This window comes from Ovis aries, chromosome X (genome assembly GCF_016772045.2).
Source record: "Ovis aries strain OAR_USU_Benz2616 breed Rambouillet chromosome X, ARS-UI_Ramb_v3.0, whole genome shotgun sequence".
Lineage (NCBI taxonomy): Eukaryota > Metazoa > Chordata > Mammalia > Artiodactyla > Bovidae > Ovis > Ovis aries.
The window spans coordinates 113,813,274-113,841,125 of NC_056080.1; the positions used below are offsets into that span (position 1 = coordinate 113,813,274).

Sequence of the window (27,852 nt, forward strand, 5' to 3'; positions counted from 1 at the left end):
AGCTGGGAGGGTCTGGGGTAGGAGTCCAGAATGTGTGTTTTTTCTCACACCATCACGCAATTTTCCAATTTTCAGTAGATACTGATAGTAGTAGTAGTGTTAGTAGCTCAGTTGTGTCCAACCCTTTGTGACCCCATGGACTGTAGCCCACCAGGCTCCTCTGTCCATGGGATCCTCCAGGCAAGAATACTGGAGTGGGTTGCCATTCTCTTCTCCAGAGGATCTTCCCAACCCTGCAATTGAACCTGGGTCTTCTGTGTTGCAAGCAGATTCTTTACCATTTGAGCTACAGGGAAGATCTGGATACTGACAGGGTATCCTACAAATTTAACTCAATTCTGACACTATCTACCTTGAGAGAGTGTCAGATCCCACAGGGTTAAGGGCTCAGTCCCACAAGACTGTTCCCACCCCACTTCAGATACCCATCACAAATCCAGATTGCTACTTGTGCTTCTAACCACTGACTATAAGTTGAAGGTTCCCACAACCCCCTCCTCAGGTTCAATTCATTTGCTTGAGGGACTCACAGAACTAAGAAAATCAGTTCACTTACTAGATTACTGGTTTATTGTAAAAAGGATGTAACTCTGGAATGGACAGATTGGAAGAGATGCTAAGTGCCAGGTATGTGGAAAGATGCATGGAGCTTCCATGCTCTCAGACACACCCATCTCCCCACATCAACACAGAAGTTCTCTAAAACCTGACCTTTCAGGGTTTTATGGAGACTTCATTACATAGATATAACTAATTAAATCATTGATTCTTAGTGATTGAACTCCATCTTCCAGCTCCCATCCCTTCCCCAGAGGTCAGGGAGTGGGGCTGAAAGTCCCAACTCCTTAACCATGGTTGGTTTCTTGGCAACCAGCCCCCACCTTTAGGTTACTTAGGGGTTTTCCAAAAGTGGTGGCTCAGATGGTAAAGAATCTGCCTGCAACACAAGAGACCTGGGTTTGATTCCTGGGTGAGGACAATCACCTGGAGAAGGGAATTGCTACCCACTCCAGTATTCTTCTCTGGAGAATTCCATGGACAGAGGAGCCTGGCAGGCTACAGTCCAAGGGGTTGCAAAAGCATTGGACACGACTAAGCAACTAACACGCTTCCAAAAGTCACCTCACTAACATAAACTCAGGTATGGTTGAAAGGGGCTCCTTATGAATGGCAAAAGGCATTCCTATTGCTCAGAAAATTCCAAGGCGGTTGGGAGCTTTGTGCCAGGATCCAGGGACAAAGATCAAATATATTTCCGATTATACAAGGGGATGATGGCTAAAGGGTACAAGGTCTGTTTTGGGAGGTGATGAAAATGTTCTAAAATGTATTGTGATGGTGACTGCACAGCTGTGTAATTATACTAAAAATCATTGAATTATACATTTAAAAAACAACAAAAAGAAATGAATTACTGATATACAGAATAATCTGAATAAATCTCCAGTGAAAGAATATAAATCCAAGAAGTCGCATCCTATATAATTCTATTTATATAACATGGGTTCGCAAAGAGTCGGATACGACTGAGTGACTGAACTGAACTGAACTGAACATCCTTGAAATTACAAAATTATAGCAATGGGGAGCAGACTAGTGATTGATAGGAGTTAAGGAGGAGTCAGGGGTGGGAGGAAAGCCGGTATACTGTAAAAAAGCAACATAACTGATACTTGTGGTGATGGAAGTTTTCAGTACCTTGACTATATCAATATCATTATCCTGGTTGTAACACTGTATTAGAGTTTTGCAAGATATAACCATTAGGGTAAACTGGGTAAAGGATACACTGAATCTTTGTATTATTTCTTGCAACTGTATGTGAATCTATAGTTATCTTAAAATTCAAAGTTTAATACAAAAAATGTAAAATGGCATAAGGGGTATAAAGGCACTGTCTTAGTTCATTCAGCCTGCAAAACAAAAGATCACAGACAAGGTGGCTTATTAAGAACTGAAACCTATTTCTGGCTATGCTGGAAGCTGGTAGTCCAAGATCAAGGTGCCCTCACGGTTAGGTGAGAGCCCTCTTCCTGGTTCAGGGTCAGCACCTTATCACTATGTCCTCACATTGTGGAGTAGGGCAAGGGAGCTCCCTGGGGTGTCTTTTATAAGGGTACTAATCCCATTCATAAGGGCTCCACCCTTATGACCTAATCGCCTCCCAAAGGCCCCACCTCCAAATACCATCATATTGGGGATTAGGATTTCAACATATGAATTTGAGGGGACACAAGCATTCAGACCATAACAAGCACTCTGTAAATTCTAAAGTTAAAAAAATATTATCATTATTCTCATTATACCTCTTTTACAAGAATGACTAACATGGACTAGCATGACTTTTTTCATTCACTAATTCAAAAACACTTATTGAGCCCACTAAAGTCAAGGAATAGGTTAGATGCTGTAGGACACACAATACCATGAATTTATGGTAAAATCACAACTGTTGCCATGTTGCAAATTTTGAGTGAGCCTGGGTCTTTTTTTATGAAATGTCAACCAGTTGAAATATAAACATACTTGTGTGGGGGGGGGTGGTATACTTTTATTTTACTGATAATCACTAATAGCTCTAATCAAGACAAAGTGTTCTTGAGAGTTCTCTGGCTTTCTAGAGGTTGGAATTCGGCACTTTCACTGCTGTGGCCTGGATTCAATCTCTGTTCAGGGAACTGAGATCCTATGCTGTGAGCCATGTGGTGCAGCCCACCACCCCCCAAAAAAGATCAAGAGTTCTTGACTTATTATCTTTCACAACTCTTCTACCTAACTACACACTTGATTTCTCCACTTAGATATCTTGCTCCCAAACCTCAAAAGTACTAAACTGAACTTTTGGTCTCACTCGCCAAATCTGTCTCTCCATCACTAGTCTTCTACATCTTAATAATCTACTGTGCTTGTTCAATCCAATAAGGTAGGCATAATCTTCCTCTTACCTTCACCTCCCACATGTCTCTGGTGAACCCACCAATGACTCCATCTCCACAGTTACCATGATATTCCAAGCCATTATCCTCTCTCCCTATACTACACCACAGCTTCCTGACAGGTCTCTCTGCTTCTACTGGTGCCCCACTCATCCATTCTCCACACCCCAGCTAAAGTGATGTTATCAAAATTTAAATTATGTCACTCTCCTACATAACCCGTCTATTTGTGACCCCTTTTATGTAGAGTAGCATCCAAATTGCACCATAGCCTACAGTACCTGGAGACCCTGCCTGCCTCGCCATCTGCTGTCATATTTCCCTTTTTTTTCACCACCATTCAGTCACACCCTGGCCTTTCAGTTGCTAGAATATATAACAAGCTCTCCCCAATCCAGAGGTGCTGGGTATACACTGTTTCCTTTGCCCAAACACTCATCCTCAGGTTCCGCCAGGGCTGGCCCCCTCTCCTCCTTTAGGTCTCAGCTGTGCCATAATTTCACATAAACGGGAAATGGGGCAGCAATCTGGTTAGAGCTATGAAAGAGGAGTACCTAGGGGACTTGTCTCAAGGCTGCATTTGCATAGCAAACACACTGTCTTTACTCAGATTAAGTATAAATCAATAAAAAATGTCAATGTTTTCTTAAAATGCTTTTATTCATACTTTATGTAAGATTAAGAGAGCATCATCTGCCCATAAAAATATATTTTGAATTGCTTTGGGGGAATGACCAAGCAGTTCCAACTAGTTGAAGAAGTAGACAGGACTAAAGAGTTTTTTTCATTTTATCTTGAAAGGGATGAGGGTCTGTTTGCATTGTTTAAGTAGGGGCATGACACGGTCCAACTTATGTGACTAGATGAGGAGAGACTAACAACCGAAAAGCCAGTAAAACATAATTGTGCTGTGCTGTGCTTAGTCTCTCAGTTGTGTCCAGCTCTTTGTGACCCTATGGACTGTAGCCCGCCAGGCTCCTCTGTCCATGGAGATTCTCCAGGCAAGAATACTGGAGTGGGTTGCCATGCCCTCCTCCAGGGCATCTTCCCAACCCAGGGATTGAACCCAGGTCTCTGGCATTGCAGGAGGTTTCATTACCATCTGAGCCACCAAAAAGAATAATTATTAGAGTTAATATTTATCAAGCATTTTAATGTGACAGGTACTATTCTAAGGGCTTGCCATTTATTCCAGTGCTTTATGTGTATTAATTCACTTAGTCCTCACAACTATCCAATTATTAGAATTCTCACTTTAAAGATGAGGAAACAAAGGCTTAGAGAGACGACTTACTCAAGAATTACAAAACTAGCAAGCAGCAGAGACAAGATTCAAACACAGAATCTAGTTCAAAACCCACGCTCTTCATCAGCATGATTTAAGCTCCCCTTTTCTACAATAGATTACAGCAATACCACAGGCTTGAAATTGCAAGGGTTTGACACAATGGCAATGTCTAGATTTCCAATGGCAGAAAGGTGGTAAGCTGCATGAGAGAGATTCAGGAGGTAGAACTGGCAATGTGAGGGAATCACTGTAAATCATCAGGGAGAGAGGAGTGTAAGGTGACTCATATTTCTGACTTGCCTAACTGGATAGTTGATGGTGCCAGTCATAGAGATGGGAAATACAAAATTCTGATAGAAAAGAGAGAAATCACCAAATACTTCACAGTTGATGTGCCTGAGGAACAAAAATAATTGCCAGATTGCAATCTAAGATACTAGTCTGGAGTTCAAGAAAGACATCTGGGCTAGAAATGTAGATTTTTGGAGTCCTGATACAAGTGCTGATACAAGTCCTGATATGAAGCATCACTACGAACAAAGCTAGTGGAGGTGATGGAATTCCAGTTGAGCTATTTCAAATTCTAAAAGATGATGTTGTGAAAGTGCTATACTCAATATGCCAGCAAATTTGGAAAACTCAGCAGTGGCCACAGGACTGCCAATCCAAAAGAAAAACAATGCCAAAGAAAGTTCAAACTACTACACAACACAACTGCACTCATCTCACACATTAGCAAAGTAATGCTCAAAATTCTCCAAGCTAGGCTTCAACAATACGCAAACTGAGAACTTACAGATGTTCAAGCTGGATTTAGAAAAGGCAGAGGAATCAGAGATCAAATTCCCAACATCTGCTGGATCATAGGAAAAAGCAAGAGAATTCCAGAAAAACATCTTCTGCTTCATTGACTACACTAAAGCCTTTGTGTGGATCACAACAAACTGTGGAAAATACTTAAAGAGATGGGAATACCAGACCACCTTACCTGAGATGCAGGAGATCAAGAAGCAACAGTTAGAACTGGACATGGAACAATGGACTAGTTCCAAATTGGGAAAGGAGTACGTCAAGGCTGTATATTGTCATCTTGCTTATTTAACCTAAATGCAGAGTACATCATGCGAAATGCCAGACTGGATGAAGCACAAGCTGAAATCAAGATTGCAGGGAGAAATATCAATAATCTCATACATGTAGATGATAACTACCATTATGGCAGAAAACAAAGAAGAACTAAAGAGCCTCTTGACGAAAGTGAAAGGGGAGAGTGAAATAGCCAGTTTAAAACTCAACATTCAAAAAATTAAGATCATGGCATCTGGTCCCATCACTTCATGGCAAATAGATAGGAAATAATGGAAACGGTGACAGACTTTATTTTCTTGGGCTCCAAAATCACCGCAGATGGTGACTACAGCCATAAAATTAAAAGATGCTTGTTCCTTGGAAGAAGTGAAAGTCACAGTCGTGTCCATCTCTGTGACCCCATGGACTGTAGTCCATGGAATTCTCCAGGCCAGAATACTGGAGTAGGTACTCTTTCCCTTTTCCAGGTCCATGGAAGAAAGTGCTATGACAAACCTAGACAGCATATTAAAAAGCAGAAACATTACTTTACTGACAAAGGTCTGTCTAGTCAAAGCTATTGTTTTTCCCAGTAGTCATGTATGGATGTGAGAGTTGGACCATAAAGAAAGCTGCGTGCCAAAGAATTGATGCTTTTGAATTGTGGTGTTGGAGAAGACTCTTGAGAGTCCCTTGGACAGCAAGGAGATCAAACCAGTCAATCCCGAAGGAAATCAGTCCTGAGCATTCACTGAAGCACTGATGCTGAAGCCGAAACTCCAATACTTTGACCACCTGATGTCAAGAAGGAACTCACCGGAAAAGACCCTGATGCTGGGAAAGACTGAAGGCAGGAAGAGAAGGGGACAACAGAGGATGAGATGGTTGGATGGCATCACCGACCTGATGGACATGGCTTTGAGCAAGCTCCGGGAGTTGGTGATGGACAAGGAAGCCTGTCCTGCTGCAGTCCATGGGGTCACAAAGAGTCAGACATGACAGAGGGACTGAACTGATACAAGCGTTAAAGGCTTAAGAAGAGCACATGGTATAAACAAAGAGCACTGAGTACAGAACCTAAGGAACATCATCGTTTAGGGAGTTCGTACATAAAAGGTATCCAGCAGAGAAGACGTTGGGAAATGGTCATAAAGCTAAGATACCAGGAGAGTGGAGTCATGGGAGCCCAGGATGGAGTTGCAACCATGACAAAACTGTCTTTAACCCCAGTAGAAAGTAGGTTGTATAAGGCCATAGAACATGTTTGTTTTATTCACCAGTGTATCGCCAGTGCCAAGGGGCCTGGCATACAGTAGTTACTCAAAAACATTCTCTGAATATACCTAAGAACACAAACCAACAGTATCTAATACCATAGACTTCTGGGAAGACAAACACCGAGAAGTGTCCCTTTTATCTAGTAACAAGATGATCTTGTCCAGAATAGTTTCAGCGGAATGGTGGGGTGAAAACAAAACGGGAGTGACTTCGAAAAATAAGTGTATTACTTTTCTATTTTTAACTAAAGAAAAATTCTTAAAGGTTGATGGGAGAGAAGGAAGTTGCAGCCACAGACGCAGCCCCTTCTTGAATGAAACTTTGTTATGTAGGAAGTAGGAACCCAGAGCTGCAATTACAAGGGGACGCGGGGTGACAAAGGATTTTTTCCTTAAGAGGGCAGGCAACTTGCTTTGTTGTTCACCGGCGGATCGCCAGGGCCTTAGCACAATGCTGGCCACTTCCCCGGCGGTCAATAATGCCTCGAGCTGGCTGGCTGCAGGCTCGCAGGACGCTGTCGATCACCGACAGACGCTGGAGCCTCTCCTTTTGGATCAGGCAGGGCCACGAAGGCTCAGCCCGGTCCCCGACAGCGCGGCACCCTCATGCTAACCTCACCCGCCCGGGCCTCCTGGAAACCCGGGCCCGAGAAGACAGAGGCGGACGCGCCGAAGAGCTGAGAGGTGGGTGGGGAGAGCAGAGCTCCACCCGCTGACAGGCTTTTTCCTCCAGACTCCTGACTCCCCGCTGGCGCCTCCCAAACTGCTTGGTTCCTTGCACACCTCGGGGCGGGCCGGAAGTGACGCCGCTAGTCGCGCGTGATTGGCGGAAGCCTAAATTGCTTTGCGGCCGGTACGGAAATCTCTTTCCTTTCGACTTCCGCTCCTGGTCCATGTGAGACAGGCTGCTGAGATGAACGCGAACCAGGCTGCGGAGAGGTGAGGGGTAGCAGTTCGGGGGAGGGGGAGGGTCTGAGCCTCGCTGGGGGTCGGTTTTCCCGGCTTTTGAGAAACAGAGGCCATCTTTTAGCTGGCGACAGCTGTTCCCCTCCCAGGATCTCACCATTCGTTACTGTTTCCATGATCCATCCTTTAAAGCCCTATTAATTTAATTCGCCCCCTCCGCTCTCCATCTTAGTCTCATCCCTGTTGGTCCTGTTGCGGTTTCTCCCGCTCCAGAGAAGTTAATATGTAGCACTTTCCTCATCACGTGACTCCTTTTGATGCCGCTGGTGCGGAGCGTTTCCGCCTACTGCGCAGGCAGTGACTTTGTTATAAACTCGCCTTATCTTGGAAACCTTTGTTAATTGGTGTCATCCACGACATTTTAATTAAGTACCTGCTTTGCTGAACAAGCTTCAGCTGCTTTCTTCCAATTCCCTGTTTCTCGATTTCTGAGAACAAGTGATCAAGATGTCACTTTTGAGTAAGCAGCACCTATACAGGTGTCTTCCATGTGGCGGATGCTTAGAAATATTAATGGTGAAGTTGCCTTGCCTCAAGGGCCGGCAACAGCATCTTCTGCCACCTTACCTAGGGTCTGACATTTTTATAGCCTCCCAGAGGTCCGTGGAAAATGCAGTGCTAATCAATCACTGAAGAGTGTTAGATCTTTCCATTTTCATGCAGTTCTGTATGGATACTAACACTGCTCACCTTTTAACGGGTGATGCCTGCCTTCTGCAGTCCAGATTGTATGTCTTGGAAAATTTCCAAAGATGCTCAATACTACTTGGTTTGCACCTCTTCCAGGAGATAAAGACTGTTCTGTACTGAGAACTGATGTTATGTTTTAGAGATCATTTCAATATAAGAAAAATTCCTTCAAGTGATAGTATTTCTCTTTTATCTCCTTTAGCAACCTCCTGGCTCCAAACCAACAGAAAGAACTAGAGGATTTGCCAAAAGACTACCCCTTGAGCACCAGTGAAGATGAAGTGAGTGACACCTGCTAAACTGCCTTCTCCAATTTCCCTGCTGTTTCAAAATTAGGGTAGAGGACACACTTCATGGAAGGAAAAGGGGTGGCAACATTGTTTATACTTGTTCAGGTCTCACAAATAAATTATAGTGACAATTTTCCAAATTAGAGCATTCCTTCTAAACCTAAGCCAAAATGGCATAAAGCAAAGAAGTGATTACCTTAGGACCTACCCTGCTAATAGAAACACAAAATAAATCAAGATAAAGCATAGATGCTCACAGACACAGTTAAAGCTATGGCAGCTTGATGCTGAGGTGCTAAGTGTAGTTTCTGGGGAGGGGGCTCAGTGGTGCCACTTGGAGTGTGTGTGCCTTATGATTTCCCTATTTCCAAGTTTGAATTTCCATAGAGAGTTACTTGATTTTCTGACTGAAATATACACATACATAATTAAGCTGGGCAGCTGCTATAGGAATTCCAGCTCTTTATTCTCTTGAGAAAACTACTTAGATCGGCTTTTTTATGTCAAGGTTCCCATGTCAGCTCACACTATATATTCTATACAGAAATATTATTCTCATGGCACTTTTCTTAAAACCAGTTAAGACAGAAGCATGGCATTAGCTCCTGGTTACTAAGGCTCTATATTCCTTACAGTGAGGAAATTTCGGTTTTTGAAGCAGTTCTTCCTGTTTGAGCTGGAATGCCTGCATGCCAGACCTCATCTGATTTCCCACTTCTCCACTGACCAAAAGAATGGGAGATTTTACATGTGCCTCAGTTTCCATACTGTCTTTTCCTTCCCCTCATCATTCTGATGGTTCTTCCTTTTTCTGTTTCCAGGAGGACAATGATGGAGAAAGAAAGCATCAGAAGCTTCTGGAATCAATCAGTTCACTTAATGGAAAGGATAGGTAACATTCCCTTCAATATGGACATTTCTAACTAGCTGATTCCATGGGACTTATCTGCAGCTAACATTCAGTGCCGAAGACAACATTTTTCAGCATCATTCTTAAGAGCATGTACTTTGGAGACTGTAGGTAAATCCTCTGCACATCAGCTTCTTCAAATAGAAAATAAGATTGACATGTCCCAAAGTCACTCAAATAAGTGGCAGATCGGGTATTCAGATCCAGACATGTTTGAATCCAAGTCCAATACCTTTTTCACTATGCCTACCTTGTACTGCCTTGTGTTTTTGAGAGGCTGTTTTCATTAAGAGATGGTTAAACTACTGTGTCCAGCTTAGGAACAGATTTCCTGGTTATTTTGTGACAAAACCTAATTCTAGAATAAACATGAAATGAAAGCATTGTTTGAAGAGAGGTGTTTGTTCCCCAGCAGACTGTATCCATTCTCTATGTATTCTGTTTTGCTTAATTTCAGGCAGAAATTGGCTGATAGGTCTGAGGCTAGTCTGAAGGTGTCAGAGTTCAGTGTAAGTTCTGAAGGTAAGTTAACAAAGGAAACTGTCTGCATGGACCTTGTGGAATTCCAAAAGCATAATGGTCTACTTCCCCTTGGCACCCTCTTTCCAGCTATTTTTGATGCGGTTAGTGAATCATACCATACATACTTACCCATGAGTGAATGAAGAAGGGTAATCAGATGCTCTTGAATTTCTTCCATTTCTAAAAGAAAATGAAAAGGCCACAGTCAAGATCTGCCATAGAGCTTAATGAGCTAACTGTATCTAAGGTTATTTTTTTTCCTTACACGTGCTCACCCAAGAAGCAATTTTTACCCCTAGGTGGGGAAATGGTATCACCCCATTTGAGAATATATGATCTAGTAAATAGCAGAGTTGAGATTTTCACTTGACACTGAGTCTAGGTGCCAAATCTTTCCCACTGTATTCACAACTTAGGTAAGGTGAATGAGTTAGGCACTTTTAGTGATCTTTAATGTAACCTTTCAGCACTGGTAACAGTGTATTCTCCCAAGCTTACCCATTCAGCAAATACTGTACCTCTACTATGTATGAGTTTCAGGATTGGTTTAGATACAGAGTAAAGAATAAGTGATGGACCTCCTGGGGTTTACATTCTAAGGCAGTGAAACAGTAAGCGAATTATAACAAAATGATACAGTCAGGAGACTAAGCAGCTCCTTTCCTTTGGCTGCTGCTGCTGCTAAGTCGCTTCAGTCATGTCCGACTCTGTGCAACCCAGAGATGGCAGCCTACCAGGCTCTTCTGTCCCTGGGATTCTCCAGGCAGGAACACTGGAGTGGGTTGCCATTTCCTTCTCCAGTTCATGAGAGTGAAAGTGAAGTTGCTCAGTCGTGTCTGACTTCGCGATCCCATGGACTGCAGCCTACCAGGCTCCTCCGTCCATGGGATTTTCCAAGCAAGAGTACTGGAGTGGGTAGGCGTGAATGAAATGCCTCTGAAGAGGCAAAACTTAAACTGAGATCTGAATAACAAGAAAAGTCAAGCATGCAGAGACAGGGAGTAGTGTTCCAGGTGAGGGAGCAGCTGGTGCAAAGGCACTGAGGGAGATAATATGGTCAGCATGTTTGAAGAAGAGGAGCAAAGTCAGTGTGGCTGGACCATCCTCCACTTACGGATAACTTGAGATTGAAGAGGCAGACAGGGTGGTGGTTTAGTCACTAAGAATCGTGTCCAACTCCTGTGATCCCATGGATTGTAGCCTGCCAGGCTCCTCTGTCCATGGGATTCTCCAGGCAAGAATACTGGAGTGGTTTGCCATTTCCTTCTCCAGGGGATCTTCCCAACCCAGGAATGAAACCTGGGTCCCCTGCATTGCAGGCAGATTCTTGACCCACTGAGCTGTGAGGATAATGGGGAGTCATTGGAGGACTTTCTACAGGATCATGACATCCTGTGATTTACAATTTCAAAACACTGGTTGCTGTGTGAAGAATGAATTGCAGTGGGCAAGCGTGGAACCAGAAAGACCAGGAGAAAAGCAAATGACTGTTTTAAATAGTTTTCTCTCTTCTACACTTCAACACGTTTGGGGATGTAGGAAAGCAGTACCATCACTCTGGCTAGTGATGGAAGTAAGAGGGCTATTCCTGCTTCCCTGCACACCTGCCTGGCTACCAGCACTTTCTGCTGAGGTGATGCTGAGGTTTTGCCTCACTTCTCAGTCTGACCAGAAAGTTTGGCCTTTCTACAGGATCAGGAGAAAAGCTGGTCCTTTCAGATCTGCTTGAGCCTGTTAAAACTTCATCTTCATTGGCTGCTGTGAAAAAGCAGCTGAATCGAGTGAAATCGAAGAAGACTGTGGAGTTACCACTTCACAGAGAAGAGATTGAGCGGGTAAGTCAAAGAAAATGTGGTCCACTAAGGGCAAGAAACTGACCAAGAAAAAAGGGCAAGATGAGAAGCGGGGAAGGCCTGAGAAGTGGGAGGGGGGCAAGTTGTGGTTGCCTCACCTTGGAAAAGATTAAAACTAATCTCAGGGCAAGTGCAATCCTGAGAAGTAAGTAAGCAAGGGCTAATCTCTAGCATCCTGATTCTTTCTTGGACTGAGTAACGTGGCCTGCTAATTTCCTGCTGGTTCTTTTGAGTTTAATGCTTCATTTCATGGCTCTTTCTTTCTGTGTGCTTTTGCCTGTTTCAGATCCACAGAGAAGTGGCATTCAATAAAAGCTCCCAAATCCTCTCCAAATGGGATCCTGTCGTTCTGAAGAACCGGCAAGCAGAGCAGCTGGTTTTTCCCCTGAGCAAGCCCCAATCAGCCTTTGCTCCCATCGAACATGTGGTCAATGGCTGGAAGGTTAGTGCCCCTTGAAAGGTGAGGTCACACAGCATGGACATTGCAGAGCCTGCAGTTGGTCTCATTAGACGTGTTAAGCGGAAATGGCAGCTGTGGTCATTTTAGTTGAGTGATTAGAAAGGGAGAGGGTGGGAAAGCAAGATTCATAGGCAGTAGCTCACCCTTCCTCAGCTTGGAGTGTCCCCTACATGGCAGTTGTTGTTTAGTCCCTGAGTTGTGTCTGACTCTGCCGCCCCTTGGACTGTAGCCTGCCAGGCTCCTCTGTCCATGGGGTTTCCCAAACAAGAATACTGGAGCAGGTTGCCATTTTCTTCTCCAGGGGATCTTCCCAACCCAGGGATCGAACCCACATCTCCTGCAGTAGCAGGCAGATTCTTTACCACCAGGGAGCCCTCCTCCCCCACATACACATGATTATCTCCATGTTTTTGTGTGACGACGTCTGATTTGCCAATAGAGAAGGAACATCATGATGTTTTCTTTTTCACACCCTGGTTTTTTAGAAGCTTTTACAGCCAGCATTCTGATCTGGGGAGAGTCAGGAACCTGGCAGCATTAATGATGCCTTAGGCGGGATATATGAGCAGCAGGACCGAAGTTTACTTGAAAAGGAACACCACATTAAAATATAGCAGATTGGTGATAATGACTAGAATCTTAGCAAGTAACTCATTATGACTGAGCTGCAGAAAATAAAAATTATATTTTAGAGCTGGGTTTCCCAAACACTAATCTGAAGCAAATTTTTCAATCATCTGAACTGTAAGGATAATTGTGAATATGGCGGTGTGGGGTTGTCAGCTATTTTTTATTATGAAGTTATTCTTTCCACTTTAATGGTGTTGAAATAGCTTATCTGTTATGAAATGGTGGTGGTGGTAAATGATGGGGCCAGAGGTGGAACAGTAGTTATGCCAATGGCAAAGTTAAAAAGTTAGTAATCCCATGTTGTACCTGAAGTGTCAGTGTTTAGTCTGAACAACTTCAGAACAGCTAGCCTTTCTTTTCCAATACACCATTGGTTATGGAGTCTATACGGGGGTGTTCTGTCTTCAGCAGAAAGATAGTCCAAAATAGCAGCGCCCAAACCCTGGATAGATGGTTTCTCTGCTTTCTGTAAATCCTAAAATGGTGTCGTATGTGTCAGGAAGTTGAGATAACTAAAGCTCATCAAAGTAAACATGGCTTGCCGCCATAGCTAGACATTGAGCAAGGTGTTGCTTATTATGGGGATAAACTCTGTTTCTGATGTTGTTATTGAAAGTCACCACCATTCTCTTTCTAGGATGCTTCCTTTTCCACATGAAAATGAGATCAGGTTTAAAGTGTGGCTGCAGGATGGAAGGGAGACTTTAGGAAAAAAATTTTAAGAGGTAATACAATTTGCAGGATTTGAAAATAAGTATAGAAGAAATGTAGCATTTGACCCCACCCCTGTCCCCCATCTGCTCATTTTTACCCCCATACTCTCACCCAGAGGTCACTACTCCTACAAGTTATTTGTTCTTATTAAATTAAAAGTTTTATGGATATATTTATGTTTATCTCATTTTTTAAAATCAAAAAAGTAGTAGTAATCTACTCCACACTGTTCTGCACCTTGCTTTTTCCAAATGCTGGTGTGATCTTGGAGGTGGCAGGCAAATGCCAAATTGGTCAATAAAGATGAGAGTGGGGGAGGGGTTGCACTGAGAATGGTGCAGCCAGTCTGAGGTTCATTTTTGCGAAATTACCAACATGGCACAGAGAAGTCAGGGGGTCCTTGGTGACTAGTAGCACCTTAGAAGGCAGAGCCCAGAGGCTAGCAGTATACTAGTGTTCCTGGAAATAAAGAATCTAAAAAGTCAGCACTTACAGTTTTGGTCCAGTTACCTAAAATTCCATTTGACTCTAGCTGAGAAGCATTAAAGGGGATAATGCGTGAGAAAGCATTTGTAAACGGCAAAGTGCTAGAAATGGGGTAAGCTAACTTACCACCCACTCCCTTCTTCCCTCCCCTAGCAGCTGGCACCACCATTTCCAGAAGTGTGCTCCTCAAAACCTTCCTTTCTCAGTGTGCCTGGGGGTGGGCTAGGGGGTATTGGCAGAGTCTGGTTGCTAGAAAATAGCACATGCCACTCTTGAGAGTTGGGCAGACCACGGTGTATGCCAGACACCCTTTTAAATGGTATGAAAAGATGGTAAAGAAATCCCTTTGACTTAGAGGACAAACTGATTTTATTAATCAAACCCACTGAATTTTAAACTTTACAAAAATGAAGTAAAGCTCATCAGTTGATGAGGAACATGCTTTGGAAAGAGCTGGTCCCTGTTCTGTCACCCTATTCCCTACTACCTTCCTGAAACTTCTTTCAAAATGCATTAGTGAGGGGCCTCCCAATGGCCACATCCCAGGTCTGTGTCTTCAGCTTATTTGACACCATTAACATATTGTGATTAAAACTGCTGCCTTGGAACATAGGCTTGCTGTTGTTTTCGTGTCCGTTTTGGTTCTTATCTGACTTTCTTAGTCCTTTTTTATTCTTGGGCTGTAAACATGGTACAGATCACTGTCAACTCCTGATTTCTGGACCCGTGTTGCACGTGACTCACAGGCCTCACCTGGGTCTCCCCTGTGCACCTGAACTTGACACAAGACAAAGTACGCCTAGTATTTTCCTTCCCCAGACACTTAAGCTGTACTATGACCTTCATGCTGTACCTCAGTCAGTGACATAACTCCTCCCCTCAACTGCCAGCCCATGCAGGGGGTGAGTCCTGTAATTCTGTCTCACAGCCCTGGTTCCATGTGTTATTTTCATTTGACACTTTCCATAGAACCCCTTACGCAGTCACCAGGCTTTTCTCTCCAAAACACAGCACCAGTTGTCACTTTTCTGCTTAAAATCCTTCAAAAGGCTCTCCACTTACAGAATAAGACAGAAGTACCTGGCATCTTAGCTACACTGGACAATGCATTGTTCCCTAACATATCTTTCCCTTCCCTAGATCTGTGTTTTGCTTATACACGTCTCTCCCTTTAGGTTTTTTTTTTTCCCCTCCTTGTAGAATTGTGCTGATGCCTCAAAGCCTAATTCAAAAAGTCTCTTTCTTCCCCAAGCCTACCCCATCTCCTAATCGGAATTGTTCCTTCCTCTGTGATTACTCCTATGGACTTTTAACCTATCATGTTGGTGATGGTGCAATGTCTTTCCTCTGAAAGGCTATGAGCTCTATGAGGACAGGAACTATCTTAATTAATTGTGTATTCCTAGCACCCCACACAAGTGCCTGGAATGTAGCTACAATCAATAAGTGTTTGTAAATTGAATTGAGTCAGAGGGAGATTACAACATTGTAATATAAATCATTTTATAGCCTGTGATTGATCACTACTGCAAATACTAAAAGTGGAAGAACATGCACCTTTACTGTTCAGTAGAATAGGTTTATGGTTCGATCAGTAGGGTAGTGTAACGTGGGATGATGTGTTTATGCATTTGTCCAGATATTTGTAAGTTCAACACTGACTGTGATATATATGGCTTTTCAAGAAAACCACATAAAATATGTGCACGAGGTTTGAAACTGGCTCTTGCCCAGGGCTATCTTTATGCCTTGCCAAAGTGGACCATGACATGATCAGCCTGATTATTTTAGCCATCCTTACAATATCAGTCAAGCAGCAAATGGGGTCTTTTGTTGACATGTGAAGTCACTGGTTCAGTCCATTTCGTTTCATTAGCGTAGATACCACCTAGCATGCAAAGTTATCTGGAAAGTGAAGCATCAGAGCCAAGTTAAAAATTGACTTAGAGTTAAATTTGAACTGTCAGGAAGCGGGCTAATTACCTGGAGGTCATTTTGTTAAAGGCGGTGTCTTTTTGTGTTCATCTTAAGACCTAACCTCCCCTTTCCTCTAGAAATATTCTTAAAGGCAGGCTGATACAGATCTGAGGTCCCTAACTTTGTGTTAAAAGTAATCTGCTTCAAATATACATAAGAATTCAGGGACCATTTTGTTTTGCATCTCTCTAGACTGACAATTTGGTACTGCTGTTCCTCTGTCCTGCAGGCATTTACCTTAAGAGCATCCTGCTTTGATTCTTAAGAGAATGGTATTGTTTTATATATATTGGTCATCTGAACACAGAGTGATTCCCTCGGTAATATTAGAGAGTAACCTCAGAGGCCCCTTGCTGAAGTTACCTTAAATCAGAATAAAATGTAAGGCTTTATCTGCACCCTTGAACAGCAAGCCTAGAACCCCCTTCTTTTGCTGTAACAGCCCATCCTGTCCAGTTTGTGATTCCAGTCACTGTGTAGATGGCCAAAGGATTGTAAAGAGGGAGACTCTAAGAGCATGACTTAAGACTTAGAGTGTTCTGTTACCTCCTTAAGGCAAGAACTCCCCTGGAGCAGGAGATTTTTAATCTTCTCCATAAGAACAAGCAGCCTGTGACAGACCCTTTACTGACTCCCATGGAAAAGGCCTCTCTCAAAGCTATGAGCCTGGAAGAGGTAAGTGTGATAAGCCCTTTGATCCACCCAGGCATGCTCTGTTTCTCCCGGCATTTACCATCAATCCTAGGGGTCACTGTAAATGTCATTCATTGTAGGTAAAGATGCGCAGAGCAGAGCTTCAAAGGGCCCGGGCCCTGCAGTCCTACTATGAGGCCAGGGCTCGAAGAGAGAAGAGAATCAAAAGCAAAAAGTAAGGAAGCCCCTGTGAACCAGCCTTGGGTTCCATGGGAAAGCGGCATGGCTCATCACAAGTTCTTAGGAGAAGGACTGGCAGCTGTGGGGTCCTGTAGGAAAAGTCCCAAAGAGGAGTGACTGGCCTCTTTTTCCCTCACACCAACCTCAGAGAGTTTTGCCTGCTTCAGTGGTGCCTGCTCCTCTGGCTTTGGCTTTCATCTTGGATTTGCTAAAAAAAGAGGACTGTTCAGTCATTTTCACTCCCTTCCAGGGCATCATGGAGTGGTTCTGCTGAATGAGCTCTGACTTCAACAGCTATGAAGCCAATAGGGCTTCCTTCCTGCCTTTTTTGCCTTTTGGGATCATGTTCTGCTCTTCCCTTGTGCTTATGCTCTAGAAGTGGAGGGGACTCATTTGTGGAGGTCTGCCCTTGGGGGCTGCAGGGACTGAGGGTCCCACCAAGCCTCGCAGGTCTCCAGCTGGCTCCCTGCAGTCAGCTAGCTCTGTGACGTCCAGTCCATCCCTGGCATTAGGAGACCCCTCGTGTGGTGAGGGCACTTACATTTGTGGCACCAGTGGTTCAGCTATCTCTCTTCCCTCATACCTCTCTCACTCTATAGGTATCACAGAATTCTGAAGAAAGGAAAGGCCAAGCAAGCCTTAAAAGATTTTGAGAAGCTGCAGAAGGTCAATCCTGCTGCGGCCCTAGAAGAACTAGAAAAACTCGATAAGGCCAGAATGATGGTGAGGCTGCCTCTGGCCCCCAACCCTTGAACCTGCTTTCCCTAGAAAGCAATAAGGAGCTCACTGTGCCCTTTCTTTCCAGGAGCGAATGAGCCTTAAGCACCAGAACAGTGGGAAATGGGCAAAATCAAAGGCAATTATGGCCAAATATGACATGGAGGTAAGATACCATCAGGGTGAAAGGAGATATGGAATTGGAGGAAAGAAAGGCAAAGCAGTCCATAATGATGCTAGCAGAAGCAGAGTTGGGAAAAAAAAAAAGCCATGTGGATGAATGGAAAACCAGGAATCTAAAAAGACATCAGAAAATTTCTAAGGCAGAGAGGAAAATTATGTGGAAAAGGAGAGATAAAAGGGAAACAGCACCAAAGGCAAGAAGAGAGGAGTTGTATGTTAAAAAAAAAACAACAAAACTTGTTTCACATGTCGATTCCTTGAGGACAAAGAATTTGTCTTCCATTTTGTTCCATAGCTGTTAACACAATGGTGTATAAGCAGTTTAAACGGTAGGTACCAGGAAGCTTGAGAGGAGGCAGCTCTGAGGAGTGGACTGGGAGAGGTGTGACTGCGGTCACTAATGATAGGCACTCGTGCTATGACTTTCCCCAGGCTCGCCAGGCTATGCAGGAACAGCTGGCCAGGAACAAAGAGCTGACGCAGAAGGTCCGGGCGGCCTCTGAGAGTGAGGAAGAGGAGGAAGGCCAGGAGGAAGAGGAAGAACCTCTTGTCCCTGACATGGTGAATGGGGTGCAGATAAAGGCAAATGGACTGAACCCCTGGATGGTCCAGAATCACTTCACTGATGCCAAAGAGGCTGAGATCCAGAAAGACCTGGAAGATCCTGCTGAGCCTGAAGCCCAGGAGACTTCTGAAAGTGAGGAAGAAAGAGCAGTGGTGGAGGAAGAAACTCTCTTGAAACAATTTGAGGAAAGGCGATCACTTAGACAGAAGTCTGAGCTCAACCACATGGCGGAGCCAGTGCACAGCCATGTAACAAAGGGTGAGCAGTGGTACACCACAGGGGGGTGCTGCCTGGTGCTGGTGCTGGTGCTTGTGCTCTTGGCCAACTGAGAGGAAAACTGTGCCCTCCCAGAGATTAGGCTCTAGGGCCTTTCAAGAGAGTGCCATGGGTCCCTGAAGAGAAAATACATCCGTAATGACCGTTTTTCTTCAAAGGCATTTCATAAGCGGGCATCTGCATGGCTCTAGAGTATGTGCTCAGTCTTCAGAAAGACAGAAGTACACCATCCTTGAATGAGGGGTGGGAGTAAACATCACTGGGACCTGCAAGCCAGAGAGCAGTGTAGTGGGCTGGTAAATCTGAAAATTGTTCACACCCATAGATGCAAAGGTATATTTTGAGATATTATGAAATGTCTTCAGATCATCGCTGCAGTTGTCTGCTTTGTTTGGGGGGGAGGAGTAGCATTTTTAGCACTCTGTTAATGTTGGTTGATATGTTGATGGGGGTGTGACTTTTTTGATAGGAATGAATGACTGACTATAGGTACAGGGTAAATTAGAATTGTTAGCCCATGCAAAAACTCGATTTGCATATTATATATATTAGCAACCTTGGCACCCTTGAGGCAGGTTGGAACTCGTGTTCTGGGGACAAAGCAGGGTGTTATAAAGCCTGCTCAGGAAACTAACTGCACTCAGAAACCACCTGGTCTGGTCAGATTCTTGGGTCCAATTATATTTCCTATAAGAATAATGAATTAATTTACATGATAACAGGATTCTGTTTTTCCATGGTTTAAAAAAAAATTTTTTTAGAGCTGTTGTTTAGAATGTATTGGGGGACCTTTGGGGTTTTCAGCTTAAGAGTTCCAGGGTTAGTAATTATAAGTAGTCACTTCCGAGAGGATTGTAGAAAGCACTAGCCACAGGCCAGGATGGTTCCTCCCAGACCCCTCAAAAATTGCCTATCTAGTGAAATATATCAAACGGTTGTGGAATGAAAGGTAGATAAGAGACGTGGGTTCGACCCCTGGGTCAGGGAGATCTGGAGGAGAACATGGCAACCCACTCCAGTATTCTTGCCTAGAGGATCCCACGGACAGAGGAGCCTGGCGGGCTACAGTCCATGGGGTTGCAAAGAGTCTGATATGACTGAAGCAACTTAGCATATACAGATGATAAATATGAAAGATCTCAAACCTTTGGGGAAATAGTATCCTAAAATAGTGGGAAGGCATGGACCCCAAACAAAATGAGTAAGGAAAGTTGATCCTTGACAGTAAACACACATATCCTCAGGCCAGATCTAAGTAGCTTGTGCCATTGTCTTCAAGCCAGAGCTAGAGAAAAGGATGAACTTGGGAACAGGAGCAACTTGAGTCAATGCAGGGTACAGTCTTGAAGCATGTCAAGGCCATGTCTCCCTCGGGGCTTTCAGAGGCTAATGGTGTTTGCTCTGCTCAGATGGCCCTGGTGCCTGGCAAGTGCGAGCTACTTGACTGCCACAGCAGGTTGTGAGATGCTGTTTTAAGGTAAAACAATGCTGGATACAGTTTTTACAAGTAGAAAATTACAGTGTAAATTACAAATAGGACGTCACAGTTTTTAGAAATTACAAATTAAAAAAAAAAAATAAAAATAAAAAAAAAAGAAATTACAAATAATATTGTGTTGGCCAAATAGTTCCTTCAGGGTTTTCCCGTAAGCTGCAACAGAAAAATCTGAGCGTTTTGGCCAACTCTATAAATGACAACAAAGTTGCTTTTAGAAGCCAGTTGCTAAAACATTTTTTTAATAAAAATGTGGAATTTGGAGAGATCCTCCCAAGTAGAGCCTACTCTCTGGGCAAATTAAGCCACGGCTCTATACAGAGTCACTGGCAAAGCTGGGAACAGGACCCAGAACATCCGCTTCCTAACGTGCTGCTTTTAAATCCTAAACTCCATTGCCTGTGACTTGACAGGTAGTGAACTCACCAGGAGATCTAATGAATGGCATATTCTCTTACCCATTTGTCGTCATTAGCCTGTCTCCCCTGGTGCCCCATGCCCAGCAAGAGTTCACTAAATGCTTGTGAGACACCACCCACCCTACTTTTCTGACACCTTTCATTGCTTCCCCCAGATCCCGGCAGCCAGGAGGTGCTGTCCGAATTGAGGGCACTGTGTCAGAAACTCATCACGGAGAACCATCAGTCAGGGAAGCAAGAACTGAGTTCAGCGAGGACAGCTCAGAGAGAGGAACCTGCCAGGGAGGAAGAGGAGCCCATGTTGCTGCAGAGGCCAAAGAGAGCTCGGACTCTGGACGAGCTGGAGGAGCTGGGCAGAGAAGAGTGTGTTGAAAACAAGGAGCTTCCCAGAACTGCAGTGGAAGGGCTGCAGTTGGAGAAGAATCTAAGTAATCATATTGGCGCCCCCAAGGAGAAGAAGAGGAAGGAGCAAATGATTGATCTCCAGAACCTCCTAACCACAAAATCGCCTTCCGTGAAGTCCTTGGCAGTTCCCACGACTGTACAGGAGTTGGTGAGCAGAGCCAGGGTTGCGGGGGGCGGGGGGGGGGGATCAGAGCTGGCGTGGAAAGTTTCCTTCCTGCACGGGCAATAGAATCGAAAGTTTTGTGCTGGGGGCACATGGCGGTAGTTGAGAGGTCCGGAATAGTATTGCCCAGGCTGGTCCCAGCGACAGCTTAATAGATGCAATTATGTGAGTGCCGCTGAGACTCCCTCATCTTAAATTCTGAGCCACCACATCCTCCCTGTCCTGTGACTCTAAAGCCCTCACAGGACAGAGGGACTCATTCAAAGATCTGGCCAGATGCCAGGCAGGACAACTCAAAGGTGAGTGAGTTTTGCTCTACTCAGTGGGATCCCAAATGGTCTGGGGCCCCCTGATTAAGTCATTGAAACTGCTCAAGTGAGGAGCCCCAGCACCTGTCTTTTCAGGGATATAAACTGAAGGACTCCCACATTCTGGCCAGGCCCACTTGGAGCTCCCCCTCCTGACACTGACTGGTTCCTTCCTCCACCCTATAGTTTCCTTCTTGAAAGTTTTAAATCGTGTCCTCTGATAACAAGCTAGGGATACTTACCCTAGAGAGAAGATCAGAGCTTGGTTGGCTGCCGGTTGGTTTGTAGTGCAAGACCATCATTGTTCCGCACTTCCCCCTAGAGGGCGCTAGAATGTCACAACCCAACCATCTTGCCACAAACCTCAGCTCAGGAGGCAAGCCGTAACTATTCTTGTTTCTTCCTAGGAAGATGAAGAAGAGAGAGATCAAAGGCAGATAATAAAGGAAGCTTTTGCTGGGGATGATGTCATCAGAGACTTCTTGAAAGAGAAGAGGGAAGCTATGGAGGCGAGTAAGCCAAAGGACCTGGACCTGACTCTGCCTGGCTGGGGCGAGTGGGGTGGTATGGGCCTCAAGCCCAGTGCCAAGAAGAGACGCAGGTAAGTACAGGAAAGAAAGCCCGTTTGAAGGGCACCAGGTTCTCCCACTTCACCCTCGTGTGTCCTCTCTGCCCTTTTGACTAAGTCCTTAATGCTCTTAGTCAGACACCCTGCTGTTCTGCTTTCCAGGTTTCTCATTAAAGCCCCTGAGGGTCCTCCAAGGAAAGACAGGAATTTGCCAAACGTGATTATCAATGAGAAGCGGAACCCCCATGCAGCAGCTCATCAGGTGAGGGATAGAGAGCAATTTAGCAGCCTCCTCCTTCTGCTGCCTGGCTCTCCTCCTCAGGAGGAGCGTTCTAGGGCTCTGTGGTCAAGAGCAGGGTGTGATCTTGACCACAGATCAGATCTATTCTTGTTTTCACTGGCTCTGAGATGAATAATTCCCCAGATTGACTCTGCTGTTTTAATTACTGGGTGGGTAGGTTAAAACTGAATCTTTGTAGCATTGGTGAGGCCCCCAAATTTGCATTTTCAGCCAGTACCCCAGAAAATGCTGATGCAAATGGGCCTGACAAAACTCAGAGTTGCTATGCTTCAGGCTTGTGCTTATAGTCCAGGTAATGTTTGGAGGCTATAGGTTTAACCTACGTCCTAAGAAAAATGACCAGCTTGTTCAGGACAGTGAAAGGATGTAAAACTGTATCATATGATAATAAGCTAGGGATGTTTACCCAGGAGAAGAGCAAACTTGAGCGCAATCATGGCTTTCAACTTTATTGCAGGCTTTTGTGTGGGGTGCAGCCACATATCATAGAAGTTAGAGGAAAGGCAGGATTCCCATTCAAGGAAAAACTTTCTGCTGGTCCAAAGAGAAGGGGTTGCTCTGGGGGTGTGAGCATGCATAGAGGGGACTTGGGAATGAGATGGGACTCAGTGACCTTTACGTTCCCTTCAGTTCTGAAAATCTATGACCCCAAGATCTATCCTAGTCAGTTTAATATTGAAATGAGTTGTATTTTTCATTCTAAAGAGGGGGGAGCTATTTAATAGGTACAGAAGAGAGGAGAAAAATATGATTTCAATAATACTCTGTCAATCCCACTAAGACCCTCCCTTAACCGAAAGAATCTGTGTCCTTCACCACCACCAGGACTGCCTGGCAGTACTCAAGCTTCTCTTTGAGTGTTCCATTGAGTATCTCCAGAGACTACTGATTGTAACTTCCCCATTTTTCTGCTTATGTCTTTTTCCTCCTCTTTGGCCTTTGGGGAAGCATTTAAAGATTATTTAAGTCTGAAACCAGCACTGTGGTGGAATGCAAAAGAGTCCTGGGCAAAGAAATGAGACTTGGGAAGAGCATGAAGCTGAGTGTAGTAGCCTGGTGGAGTTCAGGATTTGGGAGTAAATCTTTGGGTTCCTTAAAACATCAATGCTATGAATCAAGGGAAGGAAAAAGAAGGGGACAAAGAGGCAGGAGAGGCACAGATAAACCAGTACTCAGATGTCTGGTAGTCACAATGCTATATAGGAAGACCCATTAGGGGCCAGCAACCCTGCAGCTACTTAGTATTCCTCTTGCCACAGGGGCCTTGTTGGGATGGTTTTTCATCCCTCCATGGTTGGGCAAGCCTTGGGGAAGGGAGTTTCTGATCCCAATTAGTTCCCTCCCAAGTGTCATCAAGCAGCTTGGCACTCCTAAGGTTGGATGGGTGCGTGGCCATACCTTGGCCACTCGGTAGCTCCACTCACCACAGCCATCGTGTAGGACTGAGGCTTATGTGCTAAAACTCCCTGGCCAGCTGACATTAGAGTTTACAGCCTTGGCTCAGGCCAAGTCACTCTGCCTTCCTTTCCAGGTGCAGGTGCTTCCGCATCCATTCACACACCATCGACAATTTGAAAGGACCATCCAGACCCCCGTAGGATCTACATGGAACACCCAGAGGGCCTTCCAAAAGCTGACCATGCCCAAGGTTGTCACCAAGCCAGGCCATATCATTAAGCCTATCAAAGCAGAGGATGTGGGCTACCGATCTTCCTCAAGGTCGGACCTCTCTGTCGTACAGAGGAATCCAAAACGACTCTCCATACGTCACAAAAAACATCTGGAGAATAACTGTGTGGATTGAATTGCTGAAGTAGTGACACCATGGTGCCGGGAACCAATAGCCCTGACTGTTCCTCCACTGGCCTGGTTTTACTTGGAGCTGCAAGATGATTCCAAAACAAGCTTAGCACACCATGGGTGTAGTTAAGCCACATTTTAGAAATAAAGGCATTTTTATCTAACTGGAATGTTTACTATGTTGTTATTTTCTTACCAAGGACTAAGTTGTCCTAAATTGGACTGGAGGGAAGTTACCCTAGCCTATGACCTTAAGTCCATGTCAGATATAACCATAAATAATCAGTTTAATAAGTCAGAAATAGTAACTAAATATTGTATATTCTCAACCTCTGAACCTAGCAGCAGTATGCACAAATCAGGCAATTGGATTCTGCTCGGGGCTGGTCCTGGGCTTCCCACGTGGCGCTAGTGGTAAAGAACCTGCCTGCCAATGCAGGAGATGTAAGAGACACAGGTTCGATCCCTGGGTTGGGAAGATTCCCTGGAGGAAGGCACTGAAACCACTCCAGTATGGAGAATTTATGTGTGAGCCTCCCAGCTCACAGGTTGCAGTCTAGAGTAGTTAGCACTTTTAGTCTTACTTTATAGATGAGGTAAATGAGCTTTCAGAAATAAAGCTCTATTCCCTTTACTTCCTAATGAAGGGCCAACTCCTCACCATTGTTTATGATTTATTCAGGTGTTACTTTGCTATAGGCAGTTCATGATCAGCTTCTCAGCTCTGAGGAACCTGCCTTTCTCTGGATGACCTTATGTATCAAAAGGGCCCCTGCAGCCAGAGATTCCTAACAAGAAATTGGAGAAACCCCCTCTGATAGGGAAAGGACATAGCCACTAGCGCACTTCACCTACTTCCCCACAGCCTTTTTAGACCTTTTCAATTTTTATGTCACAACCTTATGAGAATCTTAAATTATGAACCCTCACCAGAAAAAAACACCTACACCATTTTACATACAGCTTCAGGAGCTTTGCAGACATTTGAAATCCTGGGTTAAAAGTTCTGCCCCTCCACGAATTTCCTTTTGCAATTCTCCCCACCAGTATGGCTCTTTTTTTCTGAGCCCATCACTCCCCAAATCAGTTTCTACCTCAATGGTAACTAGTCACAATGCCTTTATTTTTTAGGTTTAAGATTTCAGTTAGTGACCGAGTAAGCACTGGGACCCTAGACTTAACTCTGAAGCCAAAAGCCACGCCACGTCTCAAATTCCCAGTGGCAGCTGTGGACCCGGGCTAACACTGCTCATCCTCTCAAGAACCTGCCCGGTGCTAGGAAGGGAACTGAGTATGTTGATCGTGTTCAGAGCTCAAGGGGTATTTTTAAATTATCCACTGGTTTGAAATTATCTGCGATCCACTTGCTGGCTGACACTGCCCGTATGGAGGAATGGGGGACCCCTGCCAATTCCTGCCTCTCTTTAAGAGACCTTAAGCTTCTCTTGCACTCTTTTGAGCACAAAGCTCCCACTTCTGTCCCACCCACCCCCCCAAAATCGAAGCACCCAATCAAGTGCCCCCAGTAAACGGCCAATCCCTTTCTACTTTCTCGGGACCCTCCTCAGCGCCGTGTGTTCCCCGCGGCCCACGAGTGATGCAAACGACCCTATCCTTCCAAGGGGAGGGCAGGCGCTGGAACGTGCTATAAACGACTCCCACTCCCTGCCTTCCAAGCCCCCAAACGGATTCGATTGTTGTTCCGTGGGGCTTTTTTTTTCTTTTCTTCCTCCGAACCTCCGAAGTGTTCTCCCTTCCCATTGGCCAGAGCTGCCCCTTGACGCCACCCTGGCCTTGCTCGCTGATTGGTCCATTCTGGATGTGCCCAAGCCTTTTTCCCAGGGTGTGGCCCCCCCCGCCCCCAACAGGGTTCTGACCCCTGGCTCCTCCCTTCCCTCCCAGCCCCCCTCTCTGTTCCGAATGGTACCGCCCTGGCTCGGCTCCCCCACGGCCCAGGCCCCTGCCCTTAGGGCCCCCGGACGGGGCGGGGCACGCTGGGGACGGGCAGAGGGCGGTGGTGGCGCCTTCCTGCCGAGCCCGAGACCGCCCCCGCCACCCTTCTGCAGCCCTCGTAGGTCCCACTTTCCCCTGGGCAGTTTTCGTCCAGCCTCAGTAGTCCCGTCCCGTCTGTGCGGCCCCCACCGTGGTCTTTAGGTCATCCCGATCGGCAGCGTTAAATCGCTGCCCTCAGCGCTCCACACACGCCCATCCGCCTCCACCCTCGGGTTCTTGCAGCACTCTCTCCCCGCGTCTGCTCACCCTTCCCCTCCCAAGCCCGCCGAAGCCCCGGCCCGCCTTCCTCGCGGACTGTCCTTCCTCAGGATCCCCCTCCCTGTGTGTGGCCCTTCCTCCCAGCGGCCTCCCCTTCGCGGCTTCCCCTCCCCTTCGTGGCCAGCGTGGTGGAGCACTCCAGGCCCACCCCGCCTTTCTCCGTACCCCGCGCTCCCTTCTTATGTTGTCCCTTCACGTCCCTCGCTAAGTCCCTCCCTCCCCAGACCCCCCCCCCCGCACCCGTACACACATACCCCTCCCTCCGAGGCGTCCCCCGGCGCCCCTCCCCTACCCCCGCTTGTCCACGCCCCTCCCACCCACCCCGTCCTTTTGTCTCCTCTTTGGTCTCTAAGTCCCCCGCCCCTCCCTCACTCCCGCCCTCGCTCCCCGCGAGCACGCTCTTATCTTCCCCGGGTCCCGGCGTCCCGCCCCCTGGCCGCGCCCCGCCGGCCCCCTCCCTCCCGCGGCCCCATCTCCGCCCTCGGCGCTCCGCCCTCCCCCCCGCGGCTCCGGGCCCGCCAGCCCGGCCGACCTCCCGGGTTCCCGGCTCGCTCCTCCCGCCGCCGCCGCCGCCGCGGCTCCCTGACCCACCCTTCCCGGCCCGGAGGCTTGCGCTCCAGCGCAGTTCCCCCCCGCACACACACGCACTCCCTCCGCCCCACTTCGCCCGGGCGGCCCTGCGGTGGCCAGACCCGAGAGGCGCGCAGCCTGCCCTCGGGGGAGCCTCGGCGCCCCGCAGCCACGGGCACCTCGCGGGCGGGCACACCTCTCCGGAGCGCGAACCCAGGCCAGGTCGCTCCCCCACCCACCCAGCCCGGCCCCCGGCCGCCGCCCGGGACGCAGGCGCCCGTCGGAAGTGTTTGAAGGACCCGGTGGGCCGCGGTGTCTCCCGCAACCGGGGCCTGGCCAGTGCGTCGCAGGGACACGCTGCGACCTGACCGACCGGGATGATTTTACCCAGAGCTTCCTCCCGGCTCCCGCCTCAAACCTGTCCCTTCAACGCGCACAGCGGGGACTCGGCGGCGAGCGGGATAAAGTGGAGGGGAACTGTCCCGAAAATACGCTGAGGGACCTTAGCAGGGGACTGTGAGGCTCAGAGAGGCAAGGGCCAGTGACACACCCCGGCCACCCAAGGAGAAAGGGCGAGCCCACGACGATCGCCTCGGCCCCCGCCTCCCAGTCCCGGGCTGCCCACCTCGCGGCGTAGAGCGATGTTGCCTCTAGCCTTTTGTATCCACCCCACTCGCTGGAGCACTGGAATTAAACCTCAGTCGGGACGGGAGACGCGGCTCAAGAGAAAACCCAACCACAGGCCAATGGGCACTTAAAAAAAAATTCTATCCTGCGATGCCCACGTTGAAGGCGTTTCCTCGCCTGAACCTCTCCCCCCACCCCACTCCCCACTCAGTCTTACCTATTTACCCACTAGACTGAAAGCTCT

At 46.4% G+C, this 27,852-nt stretch overlaps 1 protein-coding gene across 3 annotated transcripts; it reads left to right on the top strand.

Moving 5' to 3' along the window:
* Window positions 1-7,438: 7,438 nt before the first annotated feature.
* On the top strand, window positions 7,439-24,304 carry UTP14A (UTP14A small subunit processome component). Of its 3 annotated transcripts, none has more exons than XM_027962817.3 (15): window positions 7,439-7,508; window positions 8,428-8,506; window positions 9,337-9,407; window positions 9,883-9,947; window positions 11,640-11,782; window positions 12,087-12,242; window positions 16,623-16,742; window positions 16,841-16,935; window positions 17,540-17,663; window positions 17,746-17,823; window positions 18,273-18,663; window positions 20,751-21,148; window positions 21,879-22,072; window positions 22,202-22,301; window positions 23,872-24,304. In XM_027962817.3, the coding sequence occupies exons 1-15, from the start codon at window positions 7,483-7,485 to the stop codon at window positions 24,142-24,144; spliced, it is 2,313 nt and encodes a 770-aa protein (XP_027818618.1). In that variant the 5' UTR covers window positions 7,439-7,482; the 3' UTR covers window positions 24,145-24,304. The 3 variants fall into 3 exon arrangements, with proteins under 3 accessions (XP_027818618.1, XP_060263411.1, XP_042098417.1); XM_060407428.1 differs by having other exon boundaries at window positions 23,878-24,304; XM_042242483.1 differs by lacking the exon at window positions 7,439-7,508 and having other exon boundaries at window positions 8,453-8,506; window positions 9,337-9,536.
* The last annotated feature ends 3,548 nt before the right edge of the window (window positions 24,305-27,852 follow it).

Excerpts from the sequence above, each read along its gene's own strand:
- UTP14A (XM_027962817.3), top strand. The coding sequence starts at position 7,483 with ATGAACGCGAACCAGGCTGCGGAGAG. Across the intron at positions 11,783-12,086 it reads ACAGAGAAGAGATTGAGCGG|ATCCACAGAGAAGTGGCATT; the intron begins GTAAGTCAAAGA and ends TGCCTGTTTCAG. Across the intron at positions 16,743-16,840 it reads AAGCTATGAGCCTGGAAGAG|GTAAAGATGCGCAGAGCAGA; the intron begins GTAAGTGTGATA and ends CATTCATTGTAG.